At 39.2% G+C, this 13,004-nt stretch overlaps 1 protein-coding gene across 1 annotated transcript in view; it reads right to left on the reverse strand.

Moving 5' to 3' along the window:
- The window catches only part of Prdm5 (PR/SET domain 5), a 154,651-nt gene that overhangs the window by 53,303 nt on the left and 88,344 nt on the right, over positions 1 to 13,004 (reverse strand). The window contains exons 9-10 of the mRNA XM_051152244.1: positions 11,950 to 12,107; positions 871 to 964 (exon numbers count right to left, since the gene is read on the reverse strand). Coding sequence (XP_051008201.1) covers positions 871 to 964; positions 11,950 to 12,107 — 252 coding nt within the window. The remainder of the gene's footprint in view (positions 1 to 870; positions 965 to 11,949; positions 12,108 to 13,004) is intronic.

Below are 13,004 nucleotides of genomic sequence, written 5' to 3' on the forward strand. Positions count from 1 at the left end.
TCATTCTTTAAGACATTGCTCTTTATGGAAGGGGAAAGCTAGGCTGAGCACCCTCCAGAGCTGTACAATGACAGACCTGGACCTGAAACACAGCCCATCTTTCCCCACGTGAAGCAGCTTCCTTCCTCATGATCATCACCAACATGTACAAAACCTCAAGATTTCTATTATTTTTCATATTAGGCACTTAGCATGAGCAGAGACTGTTACCACTCTGTACAACCAATTGCCACATACTCGCAACTGGTATTTAATATTTAAGTAGCAGTAGGAGCTTTACATGTATAATTTTCTGAAAAGATATGTATCCATTTAGAACATAATTTAAAAATTACCTCCACAAATATGCACATAATCAGAAATTTTACATGAAATAGGATAGGTGCCTGCCTATCAGACAGCTGGATGCAATGGCTAGGATCCATTACTTGAAAGGCTGTACTCCGGATGGACTCCATATTTTTGATTTTTTTCCTTGAAACAGTGTTGAGTTGGATGTGCACCATGGCCCACTCCAACTTGAAGCCCATGCGCTAATAAAATCCTGACCCGTGAGATAGCTCTCTGTTTTACAGAGATAGACATGTTCCCTTAATCATCATAGTTAAAAGGAAACAAAAGTCTATGCTTCAAAGCAAGGTTCAAAGTACACTGAACGTAGGGTATCTTTTTATGTACCAATTATAAATACTGGGAAGAGAAGATGTAAAGTATCTCATAAAATGATTAATGGTACTGCAGGGAAATAAGGTAATCAATCTCCTTTATGTAACAATTCACCATGCATTTCTTGGATGTCTATTCTGAAACAGTCTAAGGACACAGTGGAAGTCACTCTCTCTGTGCTCAGCAGCCTGGACTGTGACTTACTGTTGTGGATTAACAGGTGCCTTTGCAGAGAAAAGGGCGTGCGGAACACAGCTTTGCACTCATCACATTGGAACGGCCTCTCCTCGGAGTGGGTCTGCGGGAGGGAGACACCGAGTCAGGAAAAGGAGACTGAACTCCTCCTCGTTACGGAAAGCAGAAGGCACGTGATTTCTTCTCGTAACACTAAGGAGAGTCATACCCGCATGCATTCACAAGAAGAAATTGCTTATTCTGTCAAACTCTTAAATTCATTAGCAATGTAATGAGCTTTTACTATCTTAAATTGGTAATCTAAACACACATGGTAACTTTGTCAGAACTACTCTGTAGGCTGACATGGTGAAGGAAACAGTTTAAAGGGACATGTTCTCCACTTTTGCCCTAATGTCACTGAGGCATTTACAGTGATCTGAGGCCTCAGGGCTGCTTGTGTTTAAATTACAAACAGAGCATGGACTCATGGTTAACCTGAGGTAGCATTCTCAAAATACCTGATTTGTATCAAATGTCCTGCTAAATACAGGGACTGAGGAATTCCAAGAGCCAGGTTCCTGATTAAAATGCTATTGCCATCCCTCACAATAAATACATCTTTTGAATTGAAAAAAAAAATGCTACTGTCACCACTTTAAGACAAAAAACTGAAGACTTGCCCGAGATGTGGATGTTGTTAAGGTCTGTGGGACGTGACAAGCACACATGCATTGAAATGGTCACAAAGAAGTTGAAGCCAATTTGGCAAAAACAGTGAACAAGCTCTTATTTTCCACTGTGGAGGGCCAGGTTGGATTATATTTCATGTGTATGTGTGTTCTGCCTGTGTGTGTATGACCTGTGCACCCTGGTCCCTGAAGAGAGCAGAACAGAGCATCAGATCTGCTGGAACTGGAGTTGCAGATGGTTATGAAGGAACCACCATGTGGATGCTGGGCATGGAACCTACGTCTTCCCTGTAGAAACAGCAGATTTTCTTAACTTCTGAGCCTTCTCTCCAGCCCCAGATGAAAAATTTAATGAGGCTCACAGTTTCAAAACACTCAAAACTCAAAGAATATTCTTCCATTACAACAAAATAAGCTATAGATCCAATGGATTTTATGGCATTAGTACTAAACTGCAGGGGGGGCAGTGAAGGGAGTTACTTTATTCACATCATGTTGACATAGGATTTCAGTCTGACGGCATTTCAATATTGAAGGTGACAAAGCATCACAGAGAACTGTGCTGTGACACAAGCATTATCATGGCTCCGTTGTCGAAAACATGAAGGGTGGAGGAAACAAATACTCAAAGTCAGGATAAATTTAAGATGTTTACATTGTATTTGCTCACTTGTAAGTGGATAGTAGCCATATAATACAGGATGAGCATACTACAATCCACAGACCTAAAGAAGCCAAATAACAAAGAGGACACTAGGGAGGATGCCTAATTCTACACAAAAGAGTATATAGAATAGACGCCGGAGGCAGTTGAAGAGAGAGACTACGGTGGGAGCCTACCATAGATGTCCTCTGAAAGACTTCACCCAACAGGGGAGCAGAGCAGATGTTGAGACTCAGTCATACTTTGGGCAGAGCACAGGTCGCCTTATGGAAGAATAGTGTGTGGGAGAATAGAAAGACCCAGAGAAGTCAGGAGATCCACAAGAAGACCAAGAGAGTCAACAAATCTGGGCCTTGCAAGCCAGCAGAAACTGATGCTACCAACCAAGAACTGTGCATGGAGAGGACAAAGACCCATGCTCTGATGTAATTGATATGCAGCTCAGTCTCTGTATGAGTCTCCTATTAAGGCAAACAGGGGCTGTCTCTGTCATGGACTCTGTTGCCTGCTCTTTGATCACTTCCACTGGCGGGGTGCCTTTCTATTCCACAGAGGAAGAGGATGCACGAAGTCCAGATGAGACTTGATAGGCTGGGGCCACTTGGTAGGGGAGGAGGGTTCTGCCTCTGTGAGGATTTAGGGGAGGGGCATAGGCGGGAACAGGGAGGGAGGATAGGATTAGGAGGAGATGAGGGAGCTGGTTACAATTGGGATGTAAAGTGAATAACTTTTTAAAAAATAAATTTAAATAAAAAACAGTACAAAAAAAATGTACTATTTGACCGCAGAAATCCTAGAAGAAATTAAAACAGAGTCGGAGAACATTTCTTCTATTATAACACATCAACTGACATTATGAACATGGCATTCCAAACTGGATGGCAGAAGCATGAAATGTTGAAACTGAAGGAGGTGTTTTCTACTACTAGTTTTATCTTTTATTTTTCAATGAATTTTAATCAATGTACCATCACGTCTTATATTAGCAAAGCTAAGCTGTTATTTTATGTCACAAATATTTTCTTTCAGAAAAACTTTCAGAATTTCAAAAATATTTCAGAATCAAAGGGTTTCACACAACTAAAGCTGGGCCCATTACTGCCTACAGTAGGGGAGAAGCTACACGGATTTAGGATTTATTTATCCACATCCTGTTTTTCCGGGGCAGTCTTGCTATGCAAGTCAGGCTGGCCTTGAGCTATCAACCCTCAGCCTCTGCTTCAGAAAAGCTGAAATTGCAGATACACACCACCACATCTGGATTCACCCATTTTTTAAGTGAAGAATAATGCCTTAAATGTCATAAAGAAAATGTGAGTAATTTTTAAATAATATTTGAGTGGGAAAAGTTTTCTAAGTATGATGGGAAACTAGATATTTAGATTTAAAAATAAATTTAAAATGGCAAAGGAGATGTTTTCCAATCACCAAATAAAATAATTGTGACATCAAGTAACAGCTTAACATTGCTAATATAAGTTTTGGTGGCACATTAATATGAGAAAAAATGGAAAACTCTTAAATAAAAACTGGTAGAAGACACCTCCTATTTCATTTGGTAGGGTGTTTTGTATCAGATCGATAGTGTACATTTTGCTTTTATGGGTTCATCCTATTTCTGCTTATGAGGATGCAGGGAGAACAAAAGCCACAGAAGGTGCTACATCACAGGGCTGTTATCCTGTGCACACGATAAACACACACACTGCATCAGGAAGTGACATGAGCCCTGGAGGAAAATGAAGAGGAGCGTAAGTCGTGCTCCAAAGGTTGGAAATATGTGGTCAAGAGAATTCTAGCTGATATGACATCTGAGAGAAGCCTTGCACTCTGAGGGACCAACGGATGGGTACTTTGGTGACAAACACACGGACCAGAGGAAAAGGCCTGATTGTTTTACTTTTCCTAAGGATATATAAATAAATGTCGATGCTCCCCCAGATGGAGAGTTATAACAGAACAAGGAGAGTTTTTAATCCAGGCGCTGCTTGGTGACGTAGTGAGATTATTGGGTTGCTTGCAGAAGTACAGGCAACTCAGGCATACATCACCCAAAATCCTTTGGGTGATGTGGGGAAGTCACACCAACTACAGGTCCTACGTAGTAAGCTGTTTGTCTTTCCCTCGGCAGTGACTGGAATTTCAGGGCGTGTTGACAGAACCTCCTGAGGCCTCCACTGAGAGTGAATAGATGATTCTCACTGCGGTCATGTACGGGTGGGCACAGCTGCTCTGCTTCAGTTGGCAACAATCACAGCTAACCAGGACGAAACCGCTACACCTCAGCCCACGTGGCTGGGTGGTAGGAATGAGGCAGAGAAGTGGGAAGATGCAGACACAGGCATGGGAGAAGAACAGGAGGAGAGACTAATCGCGAAGGGCAGATTGGTCTAAAGGCTTGTTGTTTCTGAGAGGTGGGTTTCTGACAGCTGAGTAGCTTATCTAAGACTGTGCTGATTTGAGGCCTCAAAGAAATAAACCAGGAAAGAGTAGACAAGTCTGCAGAGGTATCCTTGCAGGAGACCAGGGCAGCTGCTGTCCTGTAGGAAGAAACACGCCAAGTGCATGCACTTGGATATGAAGCATGGCCTGTGCATCGGTAATGTGAGAAGCCAAGTGAGAACACGTTTGGGTGAAACACATGGGGTCCAAGTGACTTTTACAGACACCCCTGGGCCATAAAATATTTCAAACCTGGATTAGCATGTATAGAATGAATATTAAAAGGTATCAGTGCTACATATGGAATTAATATATAGTTAACAATAAATGCAATGAATGAAAAATTAAAAGCAGTATTTGTTGTCCATGAGAATGTCACACATGAAGAAAGTATGTATTATTTGGAGTTTTCTGGAGAAGGAAGAGTAAGGCAAACTCACATACTGTGACTAGGAAGGTAGTTTCTGGGTGGCATTGTGGCACACTGTCCTCAGATGGCAAGTTCTTACCCCTCAACTGACCAATTTCCTTCACAAAATACAGTTGAAAGGGTTAAGAAGAACAAAATTAAAACAAAAAGTTCTTGAATGGTTATAAAAAGATATAAATAGGTTAATTAAATTATATAGAGATTATAACTGTGTTTACACTTAGGTGTTTAGTTTATTTGATAAGGAAAATCATGCATACCGTTTAGAGTGTCACATTATGGATAGAATACCATTTACTCACAAACAATGGAGTCTCTGAGAAGAATTTTTATAGGCGACACGCTTGCTTTCTTGCTTCTTTCATTGGTATTTGAATTTTTTTATGCAATGAATAACACTATTTTTACAATACTACAAAAAACTTTGTTTTAGTGATTACAAAATTGAGCCTAGAATTTCTTTAGCCTTCCAAAAATGCTATATTCCACTATCAATCTTTTTTTTTCAATATCTGGGACAATAATAATAGTTACAACAATAATACATGTTTGTGGTAATCACAGATTGGCCTTGAGTAGCATATTTTAAGCAATAAGTTAACAAGACATAGCCAAATAGGTAAATAAAATACCAACATGACATCTTCATTGTTATAATTATAAACACTAGCAGCGAATCTGTGTTTAATTGACAGGAGGACCCTAAGTCCAGTATGAAATGAGTGTGTACAGTGTTCACATGCTGTAGATAGACAATTTGTGTTCCTGATATATCTTGCAAGTATCAGATGAAATTAAACTTCCTAAAAGGTATTGTAACATTAAATTTTTCACCGATTTAATAATTGATTCTTGAGTTACATAATATTCTTTCTCCAGCTGCCAAGGCACTGATGTCACTAACATCTGCTAATGCAATAGATGAAATCGCCCTGAATAAACAGCATAAATTATCATTTTAGATACTAATTTTTGTATGGTCCAAGTCCAATTATTGTCAGCGAGGTAGAAAAGACATAAGACATGTGTTGCATTATCTATAACATCCATTAAAATTCTCAAAAATGCCTCAGGAGGGTAGATAATATACAGTAAGATACCAAATTGGTATAATTCTAGCCATGTACATCAAATACTAATTCCAGAGTAACATAATAAAATTTCATCAGCTCCATTCATAGCTAAAATTTATAACTTTGCCTCCAAATAGTCTATATTGCTCCACAGTCATAGTACTTATTGCTGATGATATTTTACCTTTGGGACATATACCGTACAAGAAAATTTATATCATACTTTCTCCTTCCAAAGCTCAAGGACCATAGCAGAAGTGATGGAAAGACTCTAAGAGCCACAGAGTGGATGACCAAAGGAAACAGTGTTTTCCAGACACAGCAGGGCAGTTATACTTTTGAACTCATTGTTACGACAGCTGTACAGGACCTGCATAGGCTCAAGCTACACAAAAATCACAGCACAGAGAGTGGAGGTGAGCATCAATTTCCACCCCTAGCTAAGGACTAATTGGCAGTTGAGAGCTGGTGGGAGAAGGAGAATTATTCTTCCTTAAAGGTGTGATCGCTGGTAAGTCAACTGCACTCCAGCAGAAAGCCACATATCCGAGACTGTATGGGCAGCGTATACTGTCCTTGATGGTTTAGATAAAAAGAAAGACACAAAATTGAGGGCAGGGAAGAGAGTGGACTCAGGAGGAAGTGGGTAACGGGATGAATACGATCAAACTACAGTATAGGAAATTCTCAAAGAACAAATAAAAATAAACACATTAAAACTAGTTAAAAATAAAATGAATGTGGAGAAATAAAGAAAAAAAGGAACAAGTCTGTTATACAGACTCAAGCCTCTCATATGGGCATGCTAACCCCCTGAGCTACAGACAAACCTGAAGCTGTTTCACGTTTTATCTGAGTGTTTACAAGGTCTGTGGGCTAAATTTATGTAGCTAGATCTATAATTGGCTTCTTTAAAAGGTCTCTTCCTCCTCAGGGAAATACACTGAAACTAGAGCTATAATGGTAAGTTCAATGTTAAGTTCAGCAGTGTAGTGGGCAGTTCACGCCACACATGAAAGGACAGGCAACACTAAAGACATTGCTCCACCAAAATCACAGCATTGAATAGCCAAGCTAAGACACTCACTTTCTCATCTCTGGTTTTCTATATTCAAAAATCTTTACAAAGTGGGACCAGAAGTCTGTCAAGGTTTAATGTGAGGGATAATATGGTTTAGCTCTGGCAACAAGATCTGTTTGGGTTATTAGGATTTCAGGCCTTCATGTATAGTAATACAGTGTTAGATGAAGGAGCGAATAGTTATCTTTTGGAAAATAATACACGACATACAATAACTTGTTGGCAAAAACCTACATGGTTATCACCCAAAAAAACACTGGGATTTTGGGGTGTGTGTGTGTGTTTGGGAGGATTGAGGGTAAACACAACCTATGCAATATAACTGACCACCAGACAGTCACAAAGGATTTCAGGTTTTATTCTCATGAGGTATCTACTAAAGAAGAAAAAATGGCAAGAAAAGTTTTAAATTTGATTACCAAAGAAATCATGTGCTTCTCTTTTCCCCAGTTTTTTTCTCTTGTGGTTGTGGAAAGGTTAGGACAGACACTGGGTCACGAGTGAGTAAAGATGAGAAGTTTCTCAATTAAGGTCCAAGAATAAAAGGACATTACTGACTTTCCATTGTGCCGTGATTCGAATATTCATCAGAGTAAGGAAAAGTTCAGAGAGATTAGGACATTATGCTAAATGAAATAAGGCATTGAAAGAAAATTACTGTCTAGAATCTAAAAATGTCAAACTCATAAAGCAAAGAGTACATGGTGGTTGACAGGAGTATGGCTCGAAGAAAAGGTAACAGAGGGAGGGAAATGGGATGGTGCTCGTAAAAAGATCCACAGTTCTACTAACAAGTGAGTAAATTCTAGAAATATTCAGTAAGCTGACAGTAATATTGAGCTATATGTACTTATAATTGCTCAAAGTATATATTTTTAACTTTTAATGTTCTTTGATTAAAAATTACAACATATATCAGTACTGTGCACAAATTACGTCAAATGCATCTCCATCATGAATATAGTTAATTGAAAAGCAAGCTATATGTGTTATTTCTTCACTCACTTAAGAACAGTAGCAACCACATGAGCAGGACGGGTGTTTCCAGTGGTGAGTAAGCCCCAGTCATGACTAGCACCTGCTGGACACTACCTGGCACTCATTGTTGTGAGCATCAGACTGTCGTCATCGCCATCCCAGTAACTAGTGTGGGTTTTGTACAAATGAGAAGGAACAGGTAGCTGTGATGTATTTACTGAGTGGCTGTCTTAAAGTCCCCACCTTAACAACTTCCTAACACAGTTTTAAGACTTTTTTCCTTCTTGTTAAATTTACCCCATTTGTTCCGTTTTTGTAAATGAATTCATGTTCTTTTAGAGATACGTTTTTCTTTGAAGTCTATCAAAATTTTACCACAACAAAGTTTGAACTACAGTGTCTTTCAAATGGTTGGACTGTGGTACAAGACATATGTGTTATAAAAAAAAAAAAAGAAAACAGTTAGAGACCATCAAGAGGCTCAGCAGATAAAAGTCAGGAGCTGCCAAGCCTTACAGCCTGGATTCAATCTCTGGGACCCACATGAGAGAAGGAAAAGACCAACCCCAGAAAGCTGTCCCCTGACCTCTACACGCATGCCATGGCATGCACACTACAACACAGATAAATAAATAAATAAATAAATAAATAAATAAATAAATAAATAAATACATGTATTTAATTAACACTAAAATAAAATGAACATACATGTACAAGTCTATATTTCATTGAACCCCCTTCAACTTAAGCTTCCAATTCTACTTTGTAATGTCTATTCATGTCCTTATGAATAGGACTGAAGGCTAAGAAACTGTCTGTTGTTCAGGGTTTGACTGCAAATGAATGGCATGTGAGTGTAAGAGCCCAACAGAATTTTTCCATAAGTTGTGACTAGATTCTTACATATGTTTCTACAGTTCCATCCCTGGAAAACTGCACAAAGGAACATTAATAAATAGGCACATATCTGGCACCAAGGGGCTCTCAAGACTTCCTTGGGGCTTTAGAAACTGTGGAGGACTCGCTTCCATCATCAAGCAGACAGACATCCATCACAGAGCAAGAGGGGATCACCATATGCTCTCTCTAAAGTTGTGCTTTGCAGTAAGTTTGACAGGGAACAAATGGAGAAAGATGATTAATTCACACTCTCTGTCTCTTGTAGTTCTGAAGTGCCTGAGCAATTATGATTCAAATAATCCAAATCTAACTGGACCCAGATAGATGACTCTTATTTTAGCCAGTCCTCTTAACACAAGTCTGAATCAGATAAAATGAGTATAGGGAGGATGAGAAAATGAAAAAAACTAATGTTGATTGGACCTAGAGAACTGATAATGAAACTCTTAACAGCATCACAATCCATCTGAAGTGAGATAAAGAAACGAATATGATAAAATATACAGATGACAAATGCAAAAAGTCAAGAGAGTATTTTATTCATATAAAAGAAAATTTGGACATGGTACACGTGAAGATCAGATTGACCCTTAATCATTTTCTTTTTCTGGTTTTCCTGGTATACCAATATTTTTCATTTCCTAGCTGACCATTAATGAGTAAGTATGAACCAGCAGGTTGACTTAGTTTTCCATACGATTCCTGAATACTTTACCATTTTCATAAACACACAAACACACACTAGGATCACAACACAGAAACACATGTGTCAGAGGCAGAAAGACTGAGCAAGCTTTCCACTTTGGAAGTCATGGCCATCATGGTTTCTGTCCTCCCTAAGACATCATTATTACTTTCATATGATTTATGGCTGAAAAATATGAGGGATAGTGCAAAGATCCCCTGCCAAATTCCCATATGGCATATAACATAAGCCAAACTGTGAAGAACTCCTAAATGTGGGCAGATCAGTTTCATCAAAGAAAGGATTAAGAGGGTTCCAGGGACTGAACAGGACACTTGCCAGATCCTTTTTTACAGTCCTGTAATTCCGAAGGAAAGACAATGACTGAAGCCCTTCCCTGGATGCAGTCCTTGAGTCAAATATCAGGGTTTGAAGCAAGAAATCAGGCAGAGGCAATGTGAGGTGCTATCAATCTGCACTGTTCAGCTTTTTATGTGTCTACCACTTCTTTTTGTTTCTTGGAAAGAAACTAAAATTGGTATCATTTTTTAATGCTTTCACAAGAGATAGCTGTTTCTTGAAAGTCCTCATACATAATGAAGTCACTAAAACACCCAATAAACATTATAAGGATGAATAAATGATTCCCTTTAAAAGAAAAATAGTAAAATGTTTCCCCTAAAGTCAATAAACAAATGTTTCTGACATCATGTATGTTTTCACATACATTTCTAGACATTGACTGTTCAATGAAAACTTTCCTGAATTTGAACATGAATTATCTAGGAAATAAACAAGATGAGATTAAAGCTAGCATGCTCTAAAAGAAGAGTTAAAGCAGAGGTGACTTGTGAGAAACACAAACAAAAATACAGAGAAGAACTAAAAGCATATAACCTGAAGAGGAAGAAAGGGTAAAGAGCATCATATAAAAGGAAAGCTGGGCAGTGACCAGGCTTCGCTGCACAGCCTCAGAACCCACACTGCAACCCGGGAACCCACAGTAGAGGAATTTTAATCCAACAATATGGCTGTTCTGGCAAAGTATCACATCCAAAGAACTTTTGGGTCTATGTGATCTGACTGGAATGCAGACATGCCCTTAGTACACACCTTTAATCCCAAACAATGTCGGTAAGGTTAGTTGTTGTTAGAAGGAAGCAGCCATGTTTGGAAGTGATGTCTCAGTGAGAGGCAGACAAAGTGATGAATCAGAGAAAGATTTGACTGAATAGGATATGCCCAACTCTCAAGAAAAGAGAGGGAAGAGAGGCAAGAAAGAGCAGGAGGAGGGGAGGCAGTTTTAGTAGGAGAGTTTTACAGAGACAGGTGGAAGAGAGAACAAGCTGGACACAGATGGAGACATAAGGAGCCAGAGAATGAGAAGGAACCAGATTAGAGCAGATTGCTGGAGTTAGTTTGAGGCCAAGCAGAGCAATTCAGTCAGAATCTGAGAGAAGCCCTTTGAGTCAGTCAGCTTTGAGAGGAGTTTGAGCCAGAACAGCTGAGTTGAACCAGGCAGAGTTCAGAAAAAGCTAGAAAGGGTAAGATTCAGCATAAAGTCTCAGAGGCTGAAAACATTCTTGGCCTAGATTAGATATATGGAAGCTACAAGCTTCCAGACAAGGCTCTGCTTTATCCTGAGTATAAAAACAACAGATTCAGACAACCGTGGACTCAAGCCTTTGACACAAGCCCAGTAAACTTTTCTTCTGAGCAAGCAGATTGTCTCAGACCATAGGAAGCTAACCCAAAGTGTAAAACATTCAGAGGAAAGGACAGACCTAGCAAAAGGCACTGCAAGAAACTGAGAGAAAAGGTGGTGTGAACAGAGCCTGGAAACACACAGAAAGAAGGCGGAGAATAGAAACAGCATCTGCTACAACCACCTTGGCTTCCCTGGAGCTGATTAGCAGCTGAGAGGTACTTAACTCAGTCACACAAGGGAAGTGCACAAGAGAGCAGATTTCAGAGAAGGTAGTCAAGAAGAGAAGCCAGAGGTCAGTGTCTAAGTGAGTGTTGACAAAGCAGGAGCAGGATTGTCTCTAGCTACCTTGTTCACTTTCTGTCGCACATCACAGATATGTCAAGCCTGTCTAAGAGGCGGACTGAGCCCTCTCAGCACCTCAGGAAACGGTAGACGTTAGTTAATGAGCCTCTTTACCTTTTTGTGGTTCTTGTAAACATTTCTGTGAGCAAATCCCTTTCCACAGAGCTTGCACTGATAGGGTTTATCTTCACTGTGGATTACTTTGTGGGCACCCACTTGATCAAGCCTCTTGAATGACTTGTTACAGATCTCACAGTTATAAGGCCGCTTTTCTGTAAAGAATAAGCACAGACAATCTCATGTCTATATGAAGGTTGAGGACCAAGGGGGAGCATCCTTTCCTGAAATTACACCTTATGCATAAACCAATTATATATAGCACGGTCAGACAAGCACAGAAAATATTCCACGTAGTTCATCTGCGCTAGACCTTTGAGTATTCACAAATGACCATGAAAAGGATTATTCTTCTATAGACGTACTTTGAAAGTTAAACCTTTGAAATAAAAAAGTTTACATTCAAAGCACAAATTCTAGTTCTACATGAAAAGTGTGTGTTTATCAGTCTAGTCCTCAGTGCTGAGAGACCTGTCAGTGACAGATGGACTCACAGACATCAGGAAGCCTCAGGTGTCAGAGTTCCCACCTTCAGCAGCAGCCAAGGTTTTCGACAGGTTATAGCATCCACACTTATGGAACAGGCATATAATATTATCAAGCATACAAGCAACATGGTGCTCAACACAGGAAACACATTTGAAGCCCAGTAGCTTTCATTCATCGACATTAACTCACGAACACTTTATCTTCCTCCAAACCATGTGGATGTTCAAAACGTTTACTTCTATATCCTCAAACTATAATCTTCCTAAATTTTATAAAAGGGTGCCATAAAATAAAATTCTTTTCAATACAATTTTAGTGTCTTCATAAGTAAAAAACAAACAAACAAACAAAAAAATCCTATTGCTCAAAGTTGTTAAATGAACTTATGCCTTAAGAAAATTTTCTCAAAATATTTACATTTTTCTCTGTTTTATAAGTACCACAGATAGAATGCCAGAGTATCTAGAAATATAATAGAAACAATAATTGTTGAAGCCCTCCCAAATGCCAGGCACTGTGTTAATATGTTATGTAAATGAGCTTATTAATCTTTGAAGTGTTTT

This window comes from Acomys russatus, chromosome 10, assembly GCF_903995435.1.
Source record: "Acomys russatus chromosome 10, mAcoRus1.1, whole genome shotgun sequence".
NCBI lineage: Eukaryota > Metazoa > Chordata > Mammalia > Rodentia > Muridae > Acomys > Acomys russatus.